The 26008-nt window shown below is 40.5% G+C and overlaps 1 protein-coding gene across 1 annotated transcript in view; it reads left to right on the forward strand.

The window, feature by feature from the left end:
• nrg3b (neuregulin 3b) overlaps nucleotides 1-26008 on the forward strand; it is a 305656-nt gene that overhangs the window by 259718 nt on the left and 19930 nt on the right. Inside the window, exons 4-7 of the mRNA XM_061707728.1 lie at nucleotides 3089-3115; nucleotides 10598-10700; nucleotides 12072-12198; nucleotides 23789-23898. Of these exons, the coding sequence (XP_061563712.1) occupies nucleotides 3089-3115; nucleotides 10598-10700; nucleotides 12072-12198; nucleotides 23789-23898 (367 nt within the window). The remainder of the gene's footprint in view (nucleotides 1-3088; nucleotides 3116-10597; nucleotides 10701-12071; nucleotides 12199-23788; nucleotides 23899-26008) is intronic.

The following is a 26008-nucleotide window of genomic DNA, read 5'->3' on the forward strand; positions in this document are numbered from 1 at the left end:
ACTGGTGCAAGCACACACATTGGCTTCTCAGTTCCTAGCTCCCCCAAGTGAAGGAAGGGATTAAGGATTTGATTCACTCCTGCCATTGTCTCTCCCACCTGCCAGATTTCTGCTTCTTAATCGGGCCAAAAGCGCCTGACATGATGCACAGGTATTCTCCAAGCTTGCTCAAGGCTCCCACAAGACGTCATAAATGATTTCCCAGGGTGCACTGAGTTGCCAGTTCTCTCAACTCGGATTTGGGCGCCCGCACATATTATGATTGGTGAATTTCTTCAGACAAGGCTATGCCAGAGGAGGGGAAGTGTATCAGGGTTGTAATGACATCATCTGCACAGGCTGTGACAGTCGGGGCGATTTAGAGCTGTGAAAGTGCTGGCCGTTGCCAATGGCAATCACAGCGAAAGAACTGAATGGATAAAGCAGATCGGGCGAAGATGCTGCATTCACTTTCTCTGGTGTTGCCAAGTGTTTGGACTACAATGGCAAATACCCAGTTAAAACAAGACAACACACAAAAAAAACATTGGCCATGGCTTTATCTAATGGTTAAATGTGAAAAATGTCCTCTAGTGGCAATTCACGTAATCATAGCTGGCATTATTCCCGCTGCTGCTTCCACCTGCCTGCGTGGATGTCTGCTGTGTGCTGCTGACGTCCCCGACCCCCCAGTCTGGCCTTCGGCAGGAGGGTCCCCCCTCATGATCCAGGTCCTGCTCAAGGTTTCTTCCCTCCTAAAGGGGAGTTTTTCCTTGCCACTGTTTGGCTTAAGGCTTTTCTCCCAAATTACACACACAGACACACACGTAGACACACGGTGTAGACATGGCTGAGCACAGAGGATCCAGGTGAGGAAACGGTAACAGGGAGCCGTCCACGCCAGGAGGTCTCATAGCCCGCAGCTACAGGGGGGGGCACAGAGACTATCCCGGCCCGGACGGATAGAGGAGTCCACACCACAGCGGTGAAGCCGTGGTGCAGAGCTCCACAACCATCCAGGCCAGAACCACCCCCAGGACGACACCCTGCAGGCCAGAGTCACTCCCAGCATGGAGGCTCCCCATGAGGAAACACTGGAGATAAAAGCTACAAGAAAGCAGGATAAAATACACTAAAAGAGTTTAAAAAGTATAACATAACGTAAAATCCTAAAAGTATGTCTAAAAAGCAAGACATTAAAAACTAAAGGAATAAGACAGTAAAATGTATAAAATAGACTATAAATAACGACTAAAACATTTAAATATAACATTGAGATAAAACAATGAAAATAGAATATGATAAAACAGGATAAACTAAAGATTAATATAAAACAGAGCAGTAAGATCCAATAAAAATAAGGGTGAGCATAAGAAATTTAAAAGAGTTAAATGAGTCAGTTAAAAGCCTTATTAAAGAGATGGGTCTTGAGCCTCTTTTTAAAAACATCAACAGTCTCTGCAGCCCTGAGGTTCTCCTGAGGTTCTCCTGAGGTTCTCCTGAGCTTCTCCGTGAGGCTGTTCCACAATCGGGGACCATAAAAACTGAATGCCGCCTCCCCGTGTGTCCTGGTTCTAACTTTTGGTATGGTTAAAAGGCCAGCACCGGAGGACCTCAGGGTCCGCGAGGGTCGATAGGGTAAAAGTAGTGCAGACAAATAAGAAGGCCCAAGACCATTAAGACACTTAAAAACTAGTAAAAGAACTTTAAAATCGATCCTGAAGCGCAAGGGGAGCCAATGCAGTGATTTTAAAACAGGTGTAATGTCCTTGTCAGCACGTGTGCGGCTGAATTCTGTAATAGTTGTAGGTTATACATGTTCTTTTTGGGAAGACCAGAGAGAAGGGCGTTACAATAATCTAAATGACATGAGATAAAAGCATTAGCACCTCCGTACTAGCCTGAGAGAGACCTGCTATGAAAGATAAATGAGACATATAGCAATCTTTAGCAAATTTTAACTCATTGCAGAGCAAATGGACATATTTGCTAACTTCAGTTGACCTACATACCATGAAAATTAAGTCAAAAAGTAAAAACGGTCCTTTAATACTCTCCAGTAACATCTCTAGAGTATTTCATTAACTGTCTAATAAAGGGTTAACTGTGAAAACATGCAAGTGAAAATGCAACCTTTTTCCTTTTTTTCCCTCTTAGAATGTCCACAGCATAATCTGTCAGGGCTTGGCAAGTGATGCTTACAAAAAAGAAAAAAAAAACTCAGACCACCTCTGTCAGAAAAGCAATTACTGGTGAGGGCTTCATTTTAATTTTAAATAAGATTACATTACAGTGACACAAAAAGGGGGCACTGTCAGGATGGAGAGAACATGAGTGGCTTTTTTTTCATCTGTTTCCCCAGCACTAGGAGAGTGGGACAAGACTTAACTGCATGAACAAAGACTGTGTGTGTGTGTGTGTGTGTGTGTGTGTGTGTGTGTGTGTGTGTGTGTGTGTGTGTGTGTGTGTGTGTGTGTGTGTGTGTGTGTGTGTGTGTGTGTGTGTGTGTGTGTGTGTGAAGGAGAGCGAGAGAGAGAGAGAACGTATGTGTCAAAGTGATACAAAGAATAAAAGGCAGGGGTGCACCATGCAGTATTGGTGCACATGCATGTAAACGTGTGTGTAGTGCGAAGCTTCTTCAAGCAACCAGCTTTCAGGAGAACAATTACTTCAACGCCTCAGGCTCAGATCAATAGAGAAGGCCTGGTCTAAGCAACAGCAGTGGCATAAAGCTGCACGATACGCCGTCTTCAACTCTTATTTTCATGATCCGTCCTCTCAACTTCTCAGCTCCCCCTATATATCTGTGTTGGTCTCTGTCTTTACTTGAAGCCTCACTGCAGACTGAGTGAGTTCAAATCACCATGATAAAGGATTGCAAGCATCTGGGGCTCATTACATGGTGCAAAAGAGGAGTCATGTCTGAGAAAGCAGTCAAAACAACTTTACGATGTTTTTGCATCATGATTTCTCCCCATGAACTGAATTCTGAATAAGGCTGATGTATATCATGCAGTAACTCTTTCATTCTCTTATGTCCTTCCCTTCCCCCCTATGTTTCTGTTACCCATTTCTTTCTCCCCCCTCTATCTGGCCTTGAATGGAGCAGCGGACGAACTTGGGATCGAGTTCATGGGTAAGACAACTTTTCATTGACTTTGCAGCGCGCTCAATCTTTCATGTGCCTCACATCTGTGGAGTACTGCATACCAAACACACAATCCAGCACAACAAGGCCACTCACCTTGGAAAAATTAATGTGGGCCGGTCGCCATGGAAACACTGTGGTGAATTCGGTGTATTCTGTCCGCATGAAAAGCAGTACTGTTAGGGGAGAGTAATGTAATGAATGTGGAGCAAAGGCAAATGGCAGCGATGCTTATTTACTTTCATTCCAGATGTTCACGTAAGCCTTCATGCAGTGGTTTGGGCAGCTTAAAACAGCTGGCCATCTGCTGGTTTGCTATGGTATGTGTTTGCACATCCAGTCTAAAACTTTTTGGATTTGTATTATCTTTCCATCTTCCAGGTATTGAACATATACAGGACTGTCTCAGAAAATTAGAATATTGTGATTTTCTGTAATGCAATTAAAAAAACTAAAATGTTATACATTCTGGATTCATTACAAATCAACTGAAATATTGCAAGCCTTTTATTATTTTAATATTGCTGATCATGGCTTACAGCTTAAGAAAACTCAAATATCCTATCTCAAAAAATTAGAATATTCTGGGAATCTTAATCTTAAACTGTAAACCATAATCAGCAATATTAAAATAATAAAAGGCTTGCAATATCTCAGTTGATTTGTAATGAATCCAGAATGTATGACATTTTTGTTTTTGTAATTGCATTACAGAAAATAAAGAACTTTATCACAATATTCTAATTTTCTGAGACAGTCCTGTATTTGAGGACGTAATTTTCTGGCCCTTTTTCTTTATTAATGTTACAGTGTTTTTTGTCCAGAAGGAACTTATAGTCTCACCCAACACAGATGCACACTCCACCTATCTGCATATTAGGCAGGACGTTTTCCCTTTAACATGTCTTCATAAGCTGCTGTCACATCACACACTTCCCCCAAGAAATAGAAAGGTGGAGAAGGCGCCCGGGAGGAAAAGCCTGCCCTGCTCTCAACATTTTTCAGTTCAGTGATTTTAATCTGGGGACTAAATTAGTTCAGAATGCAACAGCAGGTGGGCGGATGCATTAGAGAAAATGAGAGCAGGATTGATCGATTGGTGGCTGGACAGATGACAGACAGTAGCACAGATAGATTGTTTTGTCTCTGAGGTAAGCGCCGTGCATGCTAACTCAATCATTCATTGTGCTCCACCGTGAGTTCCTCTTCTCCTTTGTCAATTTATCTTTTGATAATTATTATATAGGTCTCATGTGTGACAGTCTGAAACAACTAGTCAGAAAACAGCAAAGCTACGTTGGTAGGACTGTGCGCTCTTAAATGCTTTTACTTTTTTTCCAGCAGATGAAGCTCTGCATGTCTCACTAGTAGAGTCCAGTGTTTTCAGAAACATAGTCTTCATCATAGCATTTTCCCCTTAAGTGTAGAGGAGCTTTAATGGTTTAACTGAGATATGGGATTGTCTTGTATTTGTGTCAACATAACATAGCATACCCTTAGATAAGGCTGTTTATTTTGTTCAGTTCCCTAAGATGCTCTTGCATCCCATGTCAAGACTGCCTTGTAGCCATTCAGCATAAAAGGCCTGTAATGGCATTTCATTGCAGCTGTTTTTATGTTCAGATTTAAAAAAAAAAAAACCCCTATTTCAGCCATAAAAACAAATATTTAAAAAAATGCAGCCATAAAAACAAATATAAAGAAAATGCAGGGATTGGTCTCCGGCGGTGCTCCGCATGGAAGCTGATGATGCAGCTGATGATGTCGTTTTAAATATGCCAGCATCCATAGAGCATTTCACAGACGTAAAAACTGAGTCCCTTACAAGGCACATTTTTCACATCAAACATCATCTGCTCATTTTTGTCATATAGTTGGAAGATATGCTGGTGAAGAATCTGTGAGATGAGTACTTGTTGACAAGTGCAACACACATTTTGTACCAACCACAACAGAGCCTGACAGATCTTAGAAATGGAAATATTTGGTACATCGCCTCTTACGGCATAACAGATTTCCATCGTACTATAAATAAATATAGAGGGAGACTGTGTGAAAATATAACAACTTTTATCTATTTTGCTCTTGATTAATCAAGTGATGATGTACCAAGGTCAACTTTTTATATGTGGGGGAGTATACACTGATCAGCCCCAGCATTATGACTACTGACGGGAAACATGAGTAAACGCTGCTCAGCCTGTTACTAGTGCAGTGTTCTGGCAGGACAACGTGCATCCTAGCAACAGCAGCATCATTCCCTCAGCAGCTTCTTCCTCTGGCACGGTAGCTGCGGGCCCCTCAAGATTTTTAAAGAAAACAATATAGAGTTGTTAATTTGGTTTCCAGACTCCCCAGATATATGGGAAGTCCAACCCCCCCAGGCCCTCCAGACCCCGACGGGCCACGCCCTTAATTAGCACGAGAAGGACCTGCTCAATGATAATCTACTCATAATCTTATGGCTTATATATAAGTTGATATATTTGCAGCGCTGATGGACTTTTTGTATTGTTTCTTACTATTTTAATAATGGAGATCATAATATTCCATTTGAATAAAAATTATTCTGATCTACAGTTTAGTCTCTGCTACGACCGAATAGTCCTTGAACAGTGCTGGCTGCTACTTAACCCTATAATATATCATATTTGATACATGCATTTCTGAGACATTTGTACCACCCCATAATGAAAAAAGAAATATATAAACATACCAAAAAAGTATTTTTTTAAACAAATCAGAATAAAAGATACATGAACTTACCTAATGTGTTCATAGTGGTAAGAAAATGTAATTATTAAATACAAAATTGGAAGTGCTTTTTATTTCAATATATATATTTTTTCAATATAAAAAAAATGTGTGTGTGTGTGTGTGTGTGTGTGTGTGTGTGTGTGTGTGTGTGTGTGTGTGTGTGTGTGTGTGTGTGTGTGTGTGTGTGTGTGTGTGTGTGTGTTATTTCATATGCCAGGCATTAAAGAGTTACACCACAGTAAGAGGTACACAAGTGTGAACCCAAATAAGAATATAAAAAAACATCAACCAGGAGCATTAAGCCCTGAAATGAACATTTGTGGCAAATTTGAAGGCAAACAAACTGAAACATTGCAGTAATAGACTGTACATAACTAATTGCGTTCAGTTTAAGAAAAGTTATTATATATTTTCCTTTAGCTTTGCGACATTCAGAGAAAAAGCCTGTATTCTTCAATTTATTTCACTGCTTTGGATTTTAGATATTTTTCAAGCTCAAATTAGCTTTTTTTTATAGAATGTATGAAGGTTGTTAAAGATTATACAGTTTGATTAAACCCCCTATAGAACTAGATATCAAATACTTGGTTTTGTTTCACATTGTCATGAATTCTTTTTTAATACTCATAGAAATAATTCTTTTTTTCAGACTCAGATTTCAAAATGTGTGACTTTTTGCTTTTATGAATTTTGTTTATTCACAGGCTGGACAAAGCAAACATCCTGGTCAGGCTTTTTTGTGCTCAGAGATAGTTTTTCTGATTTCCTTCGGTTAACACAAAAACACTTTCTTGGTTTGACTTTTGCTCAAATTTCCGTTGTTGCAAATGAAGAGCCTTGATTGGGTATGTGATCAGTTTCCTTGTAGACGTAAGAAAACCTTGCAGTGTGACAGCCGTACACGGCTAGACCAATCAGGCATTTATGAAAGAATAGCCAGAAGGTGTTCGTTGCTCACTTAACGGTACATGACAGCCTCCTGTGGGTTTGATTAAAGGCACCAGAGGTAGATTCTGAAAAGCATCTGCTGGAACAGAGACTGAAGTGTTCACTTACATTTCCCAGCGGTGTGTTTGGAGTAAACAAATATTAAGCATCATCTGTTTAACACCATCCCTATAGGCAGACGTAATGACGGAGTCGTGCTCTAGACATTTTTATGATACTGGGATACCAGTAAGGGCAGACAACCCTGTCTCAGGAGAAAAGGTCGGGGAGATATTGTAAGGAGTAAGGGGTGGTAGGGAGTGGTAGCCCAGTGGTTACAGAGGTAGGCTTTGGTCTGAAAGACCCAGGTTTAAGTCAAGAGAAGGTGAACAACTGTGTGCCCTTGAGCAAGGCCCTCAACCCCCCAGATACTCCCTGGACACTGGAAAATAATGACAGCTTGCTGCTCACAATGTAACAATTGCAAAGGACTAATTCCAATGTGTTTACAGAGATATATGCTGTCAAGTAAGGCCCCGTCCCAATACTACCACTACCCCTAGTTTTCATCACTACCCCTACATTTTGCGTGTTCCCGTGAGGGTAGTGGTGTCCCAATTCCTCTTTCCAAACTAACCAAACTAGTGTAGTGGCTATGAATCTGTCCCTACGGATTTAAGGATTTCCGATACACACTAGCGGAACTAGGGCCAGAAAAATCTCCCAGAATGCTTTTCGTCGTCATTTGCAGACTGAATAAAAAAAAAAAAAAACATTGGCGGACATTTCTTATTTTTTAGTGAATAAAATCAATATTTTGAGTTTCTGCATAAAAATGCATTTTGATTACATTTCTAGCGAGAAATATATATTTTACTTTCATAATATTCACTCAGTGAATGTACATAATCACTCGTTTGCCCGTTGTTGCAAAGTCTTTTTCAAACCTCGCCAGAATAAAGGCTGATTTATGGTTGCGCGTTACACCAACGCAGAGCCTGCGGCGACGTACGCCGTACGCCGTACCCTACGCCGTAGGCTCTGCGTCGATTTAACGCGGAACCATAAATCAGCTCCGGAGCCGGCAGGCAGAAATCTCGAAATTTTCGGAGCAAATTTCTTAACAGGCGTAGCTACAACTGTTAGATTTCATCTCTTAAACCAACATTTATCTTCCTAAATGATTTATTTCAGCCAGCGGTAATTCTGCACAGAGCTGCAGATTTCTCCCCCGGGAAGACGGCGCAGGTTGACCCAGCGATCACGTCTGTACTCCGGCCGTGAGCTGCTGCTGCTGCTGCTCCGAGCCGGCGGCTCTTCTCCGAAAACATCAGATCAAATTTCTTAACAGGCGTTATTTGGATAAACTGAGCCCAGGTTGAGGATATTAAAGGTTACTTTTACGCCTGAAAAAATATTAAAACTTAATAAAGTGGCATATTAACAGCGCTACAGCTGAAATTAAAACAGCTTTTGGCTCTGGGCTTCCTGATTTTAGGGGTGGTGCTGAAAGTAGGAGTAGGGGGAGTATTGGGACAGGACCCTGGGAAGATTTCAAGTGCCCTAAAATCTGTCCCTTCTTTTTTAGGGGTAGTGATAGAAAGTAGGGCTAGTGAAAGAAAGTAGGGGGAGTATTGGGATTGGGCCTAAGTCTTCTTATAAGACTGCAGTGTTCTTGGGCTCGTGAGAGATTACAGTTAACATCTAACCCAACCATCTATGAAACTCAAGCTAAACTGGAGGAGCCTTCCCAACCTGTTTGACTTGGACATCCAAACTTAGACACCAACAAACAGGAATATATTGGGTCGGACAGGCAGTTGCGATGGTAGTGATGGTTTAGTGTATGCCCAAGCTGTCCCAAGTCTGCCGCCATGCTTTCAACCAGGGTCAAATACACTACATACATGGTCATGTACCAATAAATGCAATCATGAGTGTTGCAACACATAAACATCACTTCTAAGTACTTCTTGACACGCCATCTGATGACTCATGAAGGACTGAATCCACTTTTTCTAATTGAAACAAGAAGCATTTGTGATGGTGTGAAAATGTGTTTATTTCATTTTATATCAATGTTTATTTTTTTTACCAATAGATTTAGTATCAATGCTGATATGCCTAAAGTCGCCAGCCAACACATTGATCTTAACATATCTGCAAATGCCCCAAAGGTGCAAAAGTCTACTCTGCACGACTCTTAATTTCAAAATATAAATAGTTTTAACAATACGGCCACCAAAGGATTAAACAGCATGGAAATTAAAAGGCAAAACAATGTTTAATTGATTAACAATACACACCTTTTTTTTGCATCTATACATTGTGTAATGACATAAAAGTCAAAGTACAGAATCACTACATTGCCTTTTTTTATTTGGATTTTTATACGTTTCCCACTTTTTCTCCTTGAGTTGTAAATACGCACACATTGCAGTCTTTTTGTATTCCAACCACAACTGTGCACACTGGACGCTTTCCAGTTTCCTCGAGTGTCACAGCTGGCCACTCCTGCACAACCCTTTTGGATTCTCTCTATTTTGATACACAGCCGTCCAGCTTCCCTTCCACGGGAGCTGAGTCAGTAGTTTGGACCTGTGATGAATACATCTATATCTATATGTCCACATACCGTCAGTCCTGGATATCTTAGGAGGATGTCTTCATCTTTTTCCAGAAGCACTCTAATATTAAATCAGTTTTTCCCCAGTACGCTGGCCTTTCAGCCCTGCAGAGAAAGAAAAAGAAAGATGTTGGGAAACAGTCTTTGGTAACAACCCACTGCAGGGCATGGGCTGTGGAAGTTGATAAACCTGGGAAGACAAGTATTGATGAAGAAGACTTCCCAGGACAGCTTTCTTTTGACAACGAGAAAAACCACAGACAAGTCCTCAAAGGTCATGTGCAAGTTTATAAGGTGTTTTCTGCACGTTTTCCGACAGTTGTCAAGTCGGTGAAATCAGACACGGGAGTTTTTATGTTGCTATTTTTGAGATTCTGAGTAAAAGCCACAGGAGGTTGAGTTGAAGGTCATGAAATACAGCGGGATAAAGAAGTTTTTCTAACTGTCAGCATTGCCGGTAGGAGCGAACTGCAGGTTATAGATTGTGCGCATTCTTATCTAAGAATAGTACCGTCATGAAGCTTCTTGATAAGCCAGTGGACACACTGGCCTCAATCCCGCACCATGTAGAGCAAGTGCTGCGGCCCTGCAATCCAGCTGCTTAGTCACAAATATATCTGTTGCGATCATCTGCTACTTGTCCCAGCTGCTGGTGACCTTAGTGTCTGCTGTTGATGTGCAGAGGTTTGACAAGAAGCTCCGGGGGCATTCATTTGCTACTAATTCCCTGTCACCATCAGCCTCCGAATGCTGAAGTGCACATACGAGGCTATGCACCCACGCACACACACGCTTAGTACGACTGTTGCCTTGTAGACAGTTCATCGGTGTTGCCTGCTGGGTTTGTCTGAACGAAATGATTATCACACTTCAGTTAGCACATGTCACTGAGCCCTGCCTGTGTCTGCCATGTCCCCATCTCATGTTCAAACGCTGACATTTTCTGACAGCAGCATTGGTTGCTTTATGCTAATCCAGATTGTGGGTGCATATCTGTGTGTGAATGTCAGTCATGCACCGTTTTTATGCGTGTTTTTGGTGTACTAACTCAGGATGCATCTCTTCCCCCAACCCCCCCTTTGCGCAATCACAACCGCAGTCCACATTTTTTGTCTCACAGGAGAGATTCATTGTCCTGAATTGTACCCTCTTCTCTGCAGAGAGTGGTGACACCTACCAGAGGCAGGTGCTGTCCATCTTCAGCATCGCCTCGGGGATCTGTCTTCTTGGAGTGGCATGTATGGCTCTCTACCGCCGCAACAAGTGAGTGATGCCAGCCAGAACCACATTAGTAGAGTAAGCCCCCCGGCTGTGGAGAAAAAAAGCACTTTGCTATCATGGCATGGAGCCCAATGAAAGTGAGAGTCAGCTCGAGGATGTTTAGCTGTGGCATCGAACCTAAATTGTGTGGGTTGCATTTGGGACAGATGCTCATGTAAGATTTATTTGCAAAGTGGGTTCATAAAGCAAGGTGTGTCTCAAACAATTTACACAAAACAAAATACCCAAGTCCTGCACGAGATATGGCAAGTTCAAAACCGTTAGGGCCTAAGTGCGTGTGTGCTTGTGTGTGTGATTGGATCGAAGTGTAACAGGCAGCAAAAAAAGCAGAACACCAAAGTCAATTACTTGTTCGCAGGTAAGAAGGAAACAAAGTAATGTAGACGAAGAAAAGTAATGGCAGGGAGTAACAGGGGGAGTTAATAGAGGTTGTGTTGTTTAAATTGCTCTTGATACACAAAAATGGCTTTTTTGTTTTTCTGCACTGTAGTGCTCTAAGTAGTGCAGTGCCCATCGGTCAATACGACCAAAGAGTCCCGGCTCATGGGAAAGCTAATGTACCGAAAACTATCCAAACCCCCATATCTTGTTTAACTGAGCCTTTTTTCTCCAAATGCTGTTTGACAGCGTGCCTCAGATAAATGGCTTCTCTTGTTATTGTTAATTTGTTTTTCCCACTGTTCTTTAGTAAAGATGCATTTCATTTGTGTCAGCTCCTCACAAAGATTAACCTTTAGTAAAGTTTCCCTATTAAAATCGGTTGAAGGTTATGCTGAAAACCAATAGAAGCAATGTTTTCGTCTACATTTATAACAATCCCAATGACAGCGATTACAGCTAAATGAATCACTGCATGTGTAGATATGAAACATTATAATAAATTGGAATATACCAAAGTTAGACTACATGTAACAATAGAACTGATGCTTTCTGGAAAAAAGGTCTAAATCATGGTGATTATCATGGATTTAATAATTAAGCAGGTTTTATTAAGCAACAAGCAATCTCATATGTTATACAGTCTGACATATGAACCTATATAGTTGCTAAGGATGCCTATTCTCACAGATACAGCAAAAGAACATTTATTTTACTGCTTCCACTGTTACATTACATGCTTTTAAGTGGTGTGATTTAATGTTTTTAAGTGTTGTTCCTCTCACCAGTCCTACCAAAGATGGAAGCCCACAACTAATACATTTGGATCAAAATTAAAACTGATCAACTTTTCTACCTTGTAGTAACAATATGGTGAACCGCAGACTGCATGGTGAATAAAAACCTCATTGTACTGGATTATCTTTTCAATTTAGTTTTAACCTTGCAATTTTTCTGTGTGTGTACACTCCGAAGGAAACACAGAGAAAAACTCCAGGCTCAATTCTCCAACAGCCGCAGCTTGAGAGACTGCAGCGTCAACGCCTCTGGCCTCATGTCCAAATCCACACCCAGGCTTCAATACAACCTTCATCTCCAAAAGGTTTGTTTCCTGTAGCTATATACAAGGAATATCATGCTGATTTTCATTTCCAGTCACATCTTTATCTTCATTATCATCGTCTTGTCTTACTTATGTACAGAATGGAGTTCAGAGTGCTTGACAGGGGGATATATGATGCATTTCCCTGTTATTATCTCAACTGGCTCAAGCCTTTTGTTCATCTCCATATCTGATATGGGATGAGACACACCAGGGAAAAGTAGTTATTCAGTAACAAAAGAAAAGAATTACATGTCACTGTGACCAAGTGCAGATTGGAATTCATACCACTGGTGTCAGAAATCCTGATTTCGCCATGCGAGCGCAGCAACAAAACTAGATTTTACAGATGTTTGCACATTCTGAATTACATGATATGATTTGGCAAAGTTAGAGCTACGGTGGCCGACAAGGGCCAAACGCACTGCAACGGCCTAATGCGTCTCAGTTAAGGAAAACGGCTTCAAGTACAGAAACGATTCAAATTCACAAACTCAAAACCAGGTACAAAAAGAGGAACGTGGTGCAAATGAAAAAATGTGCTGCAAAAAACAAAGACAAATGCAGCATCATCAAACGCTGCAAATAGAGAAACGATGCAAAGCACAAAACGATATAAAACAAGAAACCATCTTCAAAAGAAAAACGCTTCATAATCAAACCAAACCTGCAGGGGGCGCTCTCAGCGTAACAGAGACTGAACAGCTGACTGAACCACAGTGTTTACATCCATGGTTTAAACATACAGCGGGAACGGTAATGTGATATAATGTGGTTTATATCAGAAATATTTGCATTATTTGAAGAGGTTGGATTACAGTATATGTATAGGAATAACTTAACCTGTTCAATAACTTCAATTAGTGATAAGGTTTTTGCTTTATTTGAGACAAAATGGTTAAATGAGATTTTGTTTAAACCCAAATTACGAACATACATCCAAATCAAGCACAATTATGGCCCTGAACCTTATGTTAAAGCAAACCTAACACGAAATCAAAGGTCTTTAATGGCTCAGCTGAGAACAGGAATCCTTCCCTTGAATCTTGAAGTCGGTAGATTTAAAAACATTCCCGAAGATGAAAGGTTGTGTGAATTATGCGAACTTGATGAGGTGGAAAGGGAATCACATTTTTTGTTATATTGCCCTCTGTGTGATGAACTGAGAACTCCATTATTTACTGAAATGTTTGTTAAAAAAACGGAAATCTTCTGGTGCTCTGACGATGATAGAATGGACGGGTTGTTTAACTTCAATGTTTTTAAGTTGGCTCATTTTGTTTCTGAAGCCTGGATAAAGCGTCAGGATTGTTTATTTGTTTAATTGGTACAGGGTCTGTTGTCTGGCTTTCATTTGCTTTATGTTCCTTTTTCTTTTTTTTGGTGTCTTGTAAGCCCACTCGGGCTGGGCACGTTATGTGCATGACACGTAAATAAAAAGTTCAATGTTCAATGTTCAAATATATCACTGTACAACGCTGTACATTACGAGACATTTCTTTATTATATTTTAACATTGCAGTCAGCTGTTCGGTCTCTCTCTACATCCCGTGTGTATGTCCATTGAGCTGTTACGCCGAGAGCGCCCCCTGCAGGTTTGGTAACCGGTTATGAAGCGTTTTTCTTTTGAAGATGGTTTCTTGTTTTATATCGTTTTGTGCTTTGCATCGTTATTTGCAGCGCGTTTGATGATGCTGCATTTGTCTTTGTTTTTTGCAGCACGTTTTTTCATTTGCACCACGTTCCTCTTTTTGTACCTCGTTTTGAGTTTGTGAATTTGAATCGTTTCTGTACTTGAAGCCGTTTTCCTTAACTGAGACGCATTAGGCCGTTGCAGTGCGTTTGGCCCTTATCAGCCACCATATAGAGCAGACATATAGATCCACTCAAACTAAAAGCTGTAGAAAATGATGATAAATAATCACAAAACATTTTGGAGCCAAATGACACGACCCAAGGAGAGAATGTTGGTTGAGTACAAAACAAATCCTGTATGGGGGGTCGAGGCAGAACAGCAAAAGTGGCTTAAAATGAAGAAGGAGCCACTGGTGCCTGCACAGGGAGGAACTGACCTCCACTAACATCTACATCTTCATCCTTTTTCTGTGGCTGAAGTCTCCACGGAAAAATAATTGCACTCTAATGCGCACTTGCAAAGGTCTCATCAGAGGAGAGCAATCACTCGTCATAATGCATTAGCACTTTACTGAATGCACCTTCTTTATTTATTTATTACTGTGGGGCATTTTTTATTTACAAAGATGGTTCTCTTTGGGGCTTTTTATGGTCTTCGAATTATGTCATCGTCTACCTTTGGTTCCTTATGTTTTATTTTTAACTAATCCTCCACCGTATATACTGTATGTCTAACATCGCACCTGGCCTTAGATTTTAGATAGTACCTTTCCAGATAAATAATTCACATCTTTTTCCATCTCCACGATTCTTATTTAAATATTTATTACATAAGGTAGAGCATAGGTTAGTGATTATAAACAAGATGACGGGAACATTTTTCTTGCAGGCACGTATGTTTGTTCTATAATCAGAAAGCTTTTTCTGTACATGGATGTTTTTGTTGTTGGAAATTCCATCCCCGAACTCAGCCTTGTTTTGTCATTTCTGTGTTGAGCCTGTACCGGGGCTCCTCAATTATTTAAAAGCGTATAGTGTCGCCCACTGAAAGAAACACCCCTATAGCTAACCCCACCTACAAAACTCCAGTTGGCATGATTTGAAAGCTTTTAAATGTTTATGTAATAATTGCTCAGGGTTTATGTTCTGGGTCTCTGGAAAGATCCTAGAGACAACTTCTGTTGTATTAGATGCTATACAAATAAAATTGAATTGAATTGAATTTAAAGGATGCCCTTTATAAAAAAAAAAAAAAAAGAGAGAAGGCTCTGAGCATTTTCCAGATAAGTAGAGGTACAGCATGTGATGTAAATGTCTAAGGTGGAGAAACCATGTATAATACAGCCAGAACATCTCGTCTTAAAGCAAATTCCCCCTAAACCCAAACTACTCTCAGCATATATGCAATGCATTTCAGTGAAATGAGCACTCTTTGCATGATATCAGTACACTGTATTAACACAAGGACTGTGAGACTGAAGTGGTAGACATGTGCTAGGTCTGAGTATGTAGCCACTTTTTCAACCACAAAATGCTTTCATAGCTAGATAGGAAGGACACCAGGAGGAAAGCAAAGAAGAGAGAGAAGAAAAAAGGTCAATAACAACACAGCGATGCTGAAACACAAGCTATAATAGAACAGCATGAGGGAAGTTTAAGGTGGGATGTGAAAGATCACCAGCTATAAGTTCCAAGGAGGAGGCATGAGCTGAAGAGACCAAAGAAAGATTAACAAGAGAAACCCATTTTTTCCACAGATTTGACACAGCGACCCCAGTCCAGTGCTTCTCGCCTCCCACTCCCTCAGTCTGAAACCATCAGGGAGAGAACGTGGACTGTGGGTGGTGCAGTCCACCAACTTCTGCTTTCCTTTTAAGTTACACAAAAAAAATGAAAATATTATTCAAGAAGGAACAGACCACAACCATTTTGAAGAGGTTTAAAGCAATGCAACTCAGCGTAAGAACACAAGTGTGTGTGTGAGGTAAGGGATGAGCCCAGTGAGACAGAAACAAAAGGGTGGCTCTGTCGGGGGAAGGTGCAGAAGGAGAAGGATAAAACTTTCCCTTCAGCTGTGTGATAAAATGATGCACCGCTCCATTTTTCTTTCAGGTCCCCGAAAAATATTGCAACTCCTTGAACTCAGGTGTTTTTGACAAAGACATTTTCCCTTAAGGTGTGTTACAATGTACAGCGTTGCTTGTGCGGTGTAATACAACACAACCTATGTCCTGACCTTGTCAGAATAATTGCACTGCTCTACGTCTCAGATTCTTGGAAGTTACTAAATCCCGGGACCCTTCTTTTTGCAAAGATCATTTCATGCCAAGTCACCTAACCCCCTCTGCTTTATAATCAAAACTGCAACCTCACCCATTCTCTGTGGATGGTTGCCCTCTTCTCCTCTTAAGGGCTCTACACAATATTTTTACTGTTTCAAGGATTGCTCTTCTGGCCAGACGTCTGTGATGTCGCTCCTGGGATCTGCTGGAAGCCACTCTCCCAGCTTGGAGGTCAAAGCTCCAAGTGTTGCAATTCCCACTGGCACCACTGTTGCCTTCGCCTTCAACATCTTTTCTTCCTCTTCCTCCAATCCTCGGTATTTTTTTACCAGCTTCTCTTGTTCCTTTTCCTTGATGTTGCTCCTGCTGGGGATTGCTACATCTATCACTGCAGCTTCCTTCAAGAGTTTGTCGATTACTACCATGTCCTGTTGGTAAGCCGTCACCACTCTCTCAGTCTGGATCCCACAGGATCTTTACACTTTCATTCTCCACCACTGTTGGGGGGATTTCCTACTTTCAACCCATACTCAGTTCGCTTGTGCCTGTACTACTCTTCCTGCTTGGTTGTGGCATTCCATGTATGCCTTCTCTGCAAGAATTCCACTATTATGCACTGGGGTTGTCTAGGGCAGTGATCCCCAACCCCCGGGCCGTGGGTCATTTGGTACCGGGCCGCACAGAAAGAAAAATAATTTCTGTAGCCCCGACTGATGATGGATGACTCTCAAACTGATGGTTCACAATGTTTTTATTTCTTGGATGTAAATACACTGCAAACACACCGTAAGAACTATAAAGGAATAAAATAAAATAAAGTTAGTCTTTCTACATTCATATAAGTTTCATTTATTTTTCATTCATACAGACCGACACAGCTGTCGGCAATAAAGCTACCGTTAACAACAATACATGAGCGACCAAACTCAAGCTGGACATAAATACGGCATCAAATTTGCACAAATCCTCATTAGCAGGTGCTTTTTGTGTCAGTCAAGGCTGGATTAAGCTTCTGCGTCACACCAACGCAGAGCACACGCCGCAGCCGTGACGCCGTATTGAACCCTTTGGACTTCTCCGCCTCTCCATTTGGTCGCGGTGCAGTACCCCCCGCGACCACTAGTTAGCGTTCTTTTTCTGAATGGTTTATCCGACTTTTTCCCATCACAGTAAATCAAAGAGATAAGGACAACTATTGTGCAAAAAACCAAAATAAAAAAAATCACACATAAACGAAGAAAAGAGCCCTGAAAGTTCACGACTGCTTCAAACCGGAAACCGGAAATGCGTTGCTTCCAAGCGAACCAATCACAGCCCTCTCTGTCTGCGTGTGGTCTGCGTCGCTCGACGCGTAGTTACAATTTTCGGGAGGTGCACGTCAGTGACGGCGCAGGTGAAGGCGTGTGGTCTGCGTGGACGAAAACCACACGCCGTAGGCACGGCGCAGTTTTGACGCAGAACCATATTCCGGCCTTTAGGCTCCACTTTAGCATTCCCGACACTCGTTTAGTCTTTTAGACACACTTTCTACTGCCGTTAAACTTTTACCGTTAAAGTCAAAATAAAAGCACTAACTATCGGTCTCCAATAAAAAGAAATAAAAATAACATAATTAAAATAAAAGCTTGGCTTTAAATAACGTTAATGAGAAAACAAACATAAAAACAAATTTATATAAATACTCATATTAAAGGTAATTTACAATTTCCATTATTTCATTTTTTTTTTTTCGAAAATGTTTTATTATTTATTATTCATTACTATAATTATTACTATAGCGAAAATACCACAGTTTTTAGTGCCGATCTTGTCCTTTTATTTCGTTTTTATCAGCCACACCTTTAGATTGGGCCGTGAAAATATTGTCGGACATTAAACCGGTCCACGGTTCAGAAAAGGTTGGAGACCGCTGCTCTAGGGGACATTTTAGTACAGTCTGCAGCTGGGGTCTTGTTTGGTGTGTAGATCCTGGCCTCTAACCCGCCTGTTATTTCTATGACTAACGGTGCATGCTGTCCTTCAGACCGGTCTTTTTCCAGCCACTGGAAGGACTTAACAATGTCAGCCGCTTCCTCAATCTGCCAGTAATACATACCATGCATGGGATTCTCTTTCCATGATGGGTTCTCCTCCCTCTCATCTCTCTCCTCGCTGACTTTCTGCTGTCTGCGACATTCACTTAGCAGCTCATCCTTAGGGGACATCTTCTGGATGTATTTCTGGATCTTAGTTGTTTCATCCTGGATGGTGGCTTTGACGCTCACTAATCCCCAGCCTCCCTCCTTCTGCTTTGTGTAGATCCTCATGGTGTTGGACTTGGGGTAAAATCCTCCATGCATTGTGAGGAGTTTTTCTTGTTTTGACATCAGTGGCTTCTATCTCTGCCTGTGGCCCAACACACACAACAAAAAGAAAGAAGCCATAAAAAGAAAAAGAAGAAGAATACAATTGATTTACATATTTTGTTATATTCAAGACTTTCTTTCTTATTGCGTGGTGTACTCCGAGCAATTACTGTGCCAGTTACACTCTATTTCAGTCCGATACATCTCATTTACTTTGGCATGGTTGAATAAAATTAACGCCTTTCTGACGCTGTCATCTGAGAGTGAAAAGGTAGAAACTGCATGAAAACAGATCTCACGACGGAGGTGTTGTAGTGGGTTATATTATATCTCGTAAGTGTGCCAGGGGGGTAAAGGTGTCACACAGAGAGAGAGAACCTTCAATATACAGTATGGATCATGAATAAACCCAGTGAAAGTAATAGTACTCTCAGTGAAAATTACAGTAAAGGCTTAATTCCAAACTAAATACATAAAAGATGAATGACTGCAATATAGTTTCTGTTTTTCTTTTATTTTTTTATTTTTTTCTTAAAACATTCACCAATCAGTTAGTTGGAAATGATCTTTAGGGTTTTGTAAATCCAGCCAAGTGAAGAATAAGCAAATGATGAAAATAGATTGCAAAACAGATGACCATACCACCCCAGACCATATGGGGACAGCATATCACAAGAGAGTAAGATGTGCCCTCTTGTGGTAGTAATTGTTCACATCTTCTCCTCCTAACTCCTGGGATTCCTTTCATCACAGTGACATCAGTGCAAACCTTGCTCCCTCGTTTGCTGTAACTCAGATGATAATTCCACCCATTGGTCCCAGATATTTGATTCGACCATCAGAAAGGGCTCATCAGTGAGCATGTGTGAGGTTTTTGCCAGTTATTTATTTTATTTTATTGGTTTAGTTGATAGGGACAATGCAGTTTAAACATAGTTTCAGTACAATGACAGCAACTGATGTTCTGCACATAGAGTTTATAGCTATTGCTAATTTGCAACTCCTGTCCCTAGTTGGGCTTTTCTAACAATAAAATACAATACAACAATATCTAGGACCTATAATACAAAATATAAAATTACATCTATTTAAAAACAATCACAAAATAAACAGTCACATAATCCCACAATCTCCACACATCATACACATACTCCCTCACTCATTCACTCCCTCTCAACACGCATCACAACACACACAGTAACATTTCAAAAGTGGGTACAATCCTGTTGTGTTTTCAGCCAGTTCTTAACCATGGATGCAAAGATTCTGCTATCTGATACCAATTTAATTTCATTCGGGAGTCCATTCCAGAGATGACCGCTCTTTACTGAGAAAGCTGATTGTCCGAATGTTGTTCTGCGGTAAGGTATTTGACAGTTACAGTTTGTAGAGCTCCTGGTGACTCTGCTGCTGTTTTGTCTCTGAATAAGATAGATTAGTAAGTTAGATTTGCACCTGACCAGCCTTGGGGCTCTATCCTGCAGTACTCTCAACATGATAGATGCAGAACTCCTGCTCAGTGCTGTAATCCCCCTTTTTCATTTAAGTGTAGAAAGGTAGACTACAGTAAATGCTAAAATGATTTCTGTCACTTCTAGTGGGACAAAGTGTTATTACAAGGGTTTCAAGCCCATCCCAACTTATCAGAACAGTCCTGGGGAGGGAACATTAGTAAGCAACCTGTAATATAAATGCTATACAGCTCTAAGCCATTATCCCTAACATTATCATATCCAACATTGTTGGATGCATCTCTCTGATCCATCTGTGACTGTACATCCCTGCACATATTTACACAGCACAAAACATGTCTGCACATTTTTCCTCCTCATCTATAATTCTCAGTGTAACAAGCCCACACTGCACATCACTATAAATGCTTTATCCTTTCAAAATACACTAAAAGGAAAGGAAATCGATTGTGAAGTGAAAATGTAATTATACTTAAACACATCTAGTCTCCTCAGAGATTTTAATCAACGCCTTTGGTTATAAAACTCTGGCTCAAATAAATAGCAATGGGGTAAAAGCCCGTGAGAGATTCTGTACTGAAACAAACGTGCAACGGCATGAAGGGATAGAAGCTCAAAGGCTGGAAGGGAAAACATGCCACTATTCCCATCAGCTGGAAGCCAGGGAGGTGTTAACTAACTAAGACTCCCTGGAATAGGAGATATTGCATTTCAATGGCAAACTAAAGGATGACTAAAATAAAAAAAAAACAATACTCCGACTTTAAATCACAAAGATTCTTAGCCACCCTGAGGAGTGAGCATCAAATAAGAATCCTTCATAGGGTTAAAGAAAGGTAAGTGTTGAGCCTGCAGCTTGAATTATTCATATAATGCCACAGAAATGAGCGTGCGCCCTTATGTAAAATTCCATTAAAAAATATGTTGATGTTACTGGTTGACTAAGAAAACTCAGATCCTTGATTAAAAAGGTAATTTTTAATATGAGCAGCAATTCTTAAATCAAATCAAGGGGTATTAGCGGAGTGTCTTTTTGATTGATTTAAACATCTGTGGAAGGTTAAGAGGTTGTCAGGAAATTGGATGGCTGCTCTCCGTTTGAGACTTTTTAGATAAAGCAGAACTTCATTAACGAATGCCACTACGCTAGTGGCAGCCAGTTCAAGTAACACTGGCTGTATTGTCTTTTTCTTAAGACTTTCTATTTGTCCTTTTCTTTTCTTAAAGCAGAGCTTTTTTTCCCGCATACTGTTTGGATGTTGTGCTGCGTAAGGGACTTCTATTGATAGATCTGGTCCTTTCCACTCTGTTATGATAAGTAATACTGACAACATAAATGTAGTATACACGTGGCAGCAGCTGACTGAGCCTTCCAAAGCCCAAGTAAAACCCAGAGAAAAAAACCTCCAAATCCATGAGCTGAACAAGAGACTTCAGATATATGGGAGGAATAAAGCAAAGAGCAAGGAGGAGAATCAAATTTAAGTCATATCTTCCAAACCGTAACGGGGAATGTGCAATCACTGCCACATAAAATGGATGAGCTTGGATCACTGAAGAAAACTCTGGAAATATTAGGAAAGTATTATTACTAGATAAGTTTCAACAAGTTGTGCTATTAAGAGGATATTTTAAACTCCAGTGTTTTTCTACCCATCATATCCATGAAAGATTCATGGATATATCATCCACTCAATTACCATGCAAAAGAACCGCAGCATTTGAGGCGGCAACATCTGGTCAAATTTTTCAGCTGAGTTTTATTTTATTTTCCAATTATGCTGCTACAATATTGGTCACATTCCTTGGGGATTCATGAATTATGATCTGATTACCGTATTTTCTGGACTATAAGCCGCACCTGCATATAAGCTGCATCCACTCTATTTTTAAAAAAATAATAAAAAAAGATATACAAGCCGCATCCGCTCTATTTAAAAAAAAAAAAAAGATATGCAAGCCGCAGATATTTATGTTGTTAGATTAGATATTTACTACATGTACAGAAGGATTTTGAACTGTAAATGATGTACATGTTTGTACCTAAATAGATCCTTTCCTAACAGTGTCTTTTAACACGGCAGCAACTTTGCTGTTTAAAACGGGACAGAACCAAGAGAAAATAACCGGTATTTATGTATCTATTTGAAATCTGCTTCTACCTACTTCTATCTGCTAAAGAAGAAGCTTATTCTTCTTTGCATTTATTTTGTCTTAGTTTTGATTATAATTCCGAGAATAGCCTCAACTTTGTATAAGCTGCAGGGGGGGAAAAAAATAGATGTACAGAAAAAACGGTCACGTGAAAAAATGGTGGAATATTGAGAGGTGATTAAAAAAAAAAAGTCATATACTCATGTTGTCAAGCTGTATGGTTCAAAACCTATGAAAAAAGTAGCGGCTTATAGTCCAGAAAATACGGTATGTTCAATTCTACACCTAGCTATGTGTAAAAAAGTTTGCATGAAGGGTTCTGATTCTGGATTATGCTCCATGATAGAGTTCAACAGAGATAAAATATAATGGTTTGTGAATGTTATGTTATTTAGCTGGGGTGCTGCATAAAAATGTTTTGCAAAAACAAACCAGTGCTCCCCAAAATTGAATAATGTGTCTGTGTATGTCCATGCACAACTCTACAAGAACCGACTGACTTCATGATGGTAAAGCTTATATTGCATTTGCCATCTTGGCCAGGAGCGTGGACATAGTGGCATTCCCAATTTTGTCCTTAAACTACACCTGTGGCGGTTTGTGCTTCTGGGCCAAGGACGGTCTTGGTTGAAGAATGAGCAAATATCCCATTATTTCAGTCCAAGAGCTGTGAATTGATAGAAATCCGAGGAGGATTATAGCTGCTCTGAATGCAAATGTTTTCTCTGCTCTTTATGTCATTGACAGTCAACATGTTGATGGATTTTCTTTCTCTCTCAAGCTCCTATATTTCCCATTGTCTCTCCTTCAAATATATCCACATTATTATCAAATACTTTCACAAGTGGCTCAAAAAATAGCAAAAAGCAGAAGGGGGTGAACAAGTGAAATGGGTTATGCCATGCAGGTCCACAATTGTCAGCCACAAGCTATTTGTTTCATCCCCTGACATAGATATCATCCCGCAGGAAAGTTTTCTGTGGCAATTTTCTCAGAATGGGAGGCATTCTTCACCCGCGGCGCACAAGAGCGGGGTGGCCAAAATCGTACGATTTTTCCTTTGCAACTAGTGAACAGCAGTAACAGCTCCCTCTGGGAGTCGGCAGTGTAAGGGAGGAAAAGAGGCTTATCAGGAATGTGAGCCCTGAATCAGCTCTAAGTCAGATGCAGCTCCTTTAATGGTGCGCTATCAGACCGAGGGAGAGGACAGCCCAGGAAGTGTTGGAGCTGGAATAACAGAATTATCTCAAGACTTAGTGTTACAGAGAGGGCTTCTTGGGGCATTCATGGCTGCCGTGCCAGAGCTCTGACTGTGGCCTGGTGTAAGATAATGGTTTTAATTTTGATAAGAATAAAGGGAAAGAATTAAAGGGGGGGGAAATTCTTTAGCAAGCTATTAATGTAATCTTGTGTTGGATTAATTTTGGAGTGTAGCAGCAGCGCTGTGAAGGCCACTGTGCAGGTTGCTCACAAAGTGCCCCCTCCTAATCTTAAGTGTAAAATGTAAAACGCAATTAAAGACCCTCTTGTTGAGCGAGGGGGGATACATCGCCAAGGGAACTTCCTCAACCTGACTAAGCTGCGTGGAAAACTAACATTTTGCATTATACTCTGAGTGAATTTGTCGTGGTGTTGACATTCTGAAGCCATTATAACTGTGTTTGTCACTCACTGTCTGCACTGCTTTTCTTCACTTGTGCAGAGTTGCAGTTCTCATGGATCATCTGTTAAGGGCGGCAACGTGACACCAGGCACATCCACGGCAGCCCCACCTATTCTCAGCAAAGCGCTGTCTAAAGGGAAACGCTTCAGGTGAAAATATGACACACTCTTATTTCCAGCTCTGTTTCATATCTTTCTCAGCCACTATAAAGATATCGGAGGCAGCCATGTGAGGAATTTAATCAGCCTGCAATAGGATGTAATAAATGGGCCTCCAAATAATAAACATTCCATTTTGTTTCGAGAAAAAAAAACATCTTAAAAGGATTTATGAGCACTGTAAATGAGAGCAACTGTTTTAATATATTTCTTAGATACACTGCCATCACCAGACCCGCAGCTCTAATCAGGTATTTTATAGGAGTTTGACTGGTTTAGCCAGTTTGATCAAACAAATATTAAAGTCTGTCAAAGCAGCTCAGAATGCAAGTGCCTTTATTTGCTTGCCATTTCAGTAAAATCCGTGCGATTAAACATGTTCTTAGGCAGATTCTGAAATGACTATAAGCACACAGCTACTGTAGGACACAAGAAGGCGAGACATCCTCCAAGGACAAGCTGATTTTAATGTGTGGAGTAGGGCTGGGCGATATATCGAGATTTTAATATATATCGATATATTTTCAAACACGATATGGTACGAGACAATATCGTTTATATCGATTTAAAAAAAATATATATATTTTTTTTTTTTTTTTACTTTTTTTTTTTTTTATGATTTTGATATAGCTTATTTTGTGACAAATTGACTTGAATGTTTTATTTGAGATTTGCACAAATGTTTTGTTATTTGCACAATGTCAACCTCAGTGGAAAAGTCTGCCTGTTACTGTCTACATTGTATTCATTGCACAGTGTATTTTAATTTAATTGTTATGCAGGAAAGGGATATTTTATTCAAGAAGCATTTTTATTCTATATATGCAGGCAGTTTATTTTTATTTCATTTGTTTTATACATTTTGATATTGTGCAGACCTCTGTTAATAAAGGTACCTGTGTGACATTTGGCATGAGGCTTTGTATTAAAACTGACTGTTTTTTTAAGGGTTTGCCTCAGAAAAAAATGAAGCTAACAGAGATGCTATGCTATAATGCTTTGGGGGAAACCCCAATTAAGGCACAGAAAAAATATTGAGATATATATCGAGTATCGCCATTCAGCTAGAAAATATCGAGCTATGACTTTTGGTCCATATCGCCCAGCCCTAGTGTGGAGTTAAAGACAGTGACTCAAGTAAATTGCCTCATTCCATCCATCCAGTGGTAGTGAATTCAACCAAATTAACATTTTGCTACTAGGGATCTCAGCGGCAGCTGAGCTGTGTGATCACAGCAGTCAGAATTGAATGCTGCCATTTTAAAATCCTCTGAGGAACACAGGAATGCAGGTAACAGCATGCTACAACGGCCCTGTCTGGAACGTTTACAGAAAAAGGCTTTGTTTGCTTAGATGATGTGGATTCAGGCACACTTTGACAGTGAATATCAGTCAGCCACTCACGATGCAAGAATTCTTTCCCAATTGAATTCATTTCCTACAGCACAGACAGATTTACACTCATTTTAAGAAGGATTTGGCGCAGAGAAATCACTGAAAATGTTGATGGAGATGAGCAGCTTTTACAGCTTTGAGGTGCATAATAGCTCACGATGAAGGTCAGATTGTGGTTCCGCTACATTTTTGTGAACCTTTATTATATTGCAAGTTTTTTTTGTGATTTTCACTGAAGAGTACGGAATGTACTGTGGTTATAGAAAGCTGTGCCTGGGGAAATAATGCTGAATTCAGAGATGGTGCATGTGCCAACAGAGAGTTTTTACAAGGGTCTGGTTGACAATGATGACTACTTTAGAGAAAACCCCACTGTGGCAGCAGTTGTGCTCTGTTTAATGGACCGGTCCTGTGTTAGAAAGAGAAGTTTGGGGTTTTTTTCGGGTTTTTTTAAAGGCTGTTATATGTGGCTGCAGGGACCGTGCCAGCACCTTCTGCCTTTTTATTCTCCGCTGTGTCCTGCAGGTGTCACATGAAGGGCAACTGACAGTCAATCATGTGTTCAGCTGGTGCTCAGAGTATGAGGAGGCAAGGGAGAACTAGACTGTGATGGATGATGCCGAAATGCTTTCAGCTATTGATCTGAAATCTGGACCACATTGTGAGCCATCAGGAGAAATGTCCCATAAAAACATGTCAACATGGC

Source organism: Cololabis saira, chromosome 19, assembly GCF_033807715.1.
Source record: "Cololabis saira isolate AMF1-May2022 chromosome 19, fColSai1.1, whole genome shotgun sequence".
NCBI classification, from domain to species: Eukaryota; Metazoa; Chordata; class Actinopteri; order Beloniformes; family Belonidae; genus Cololabis; species Cololabis saira.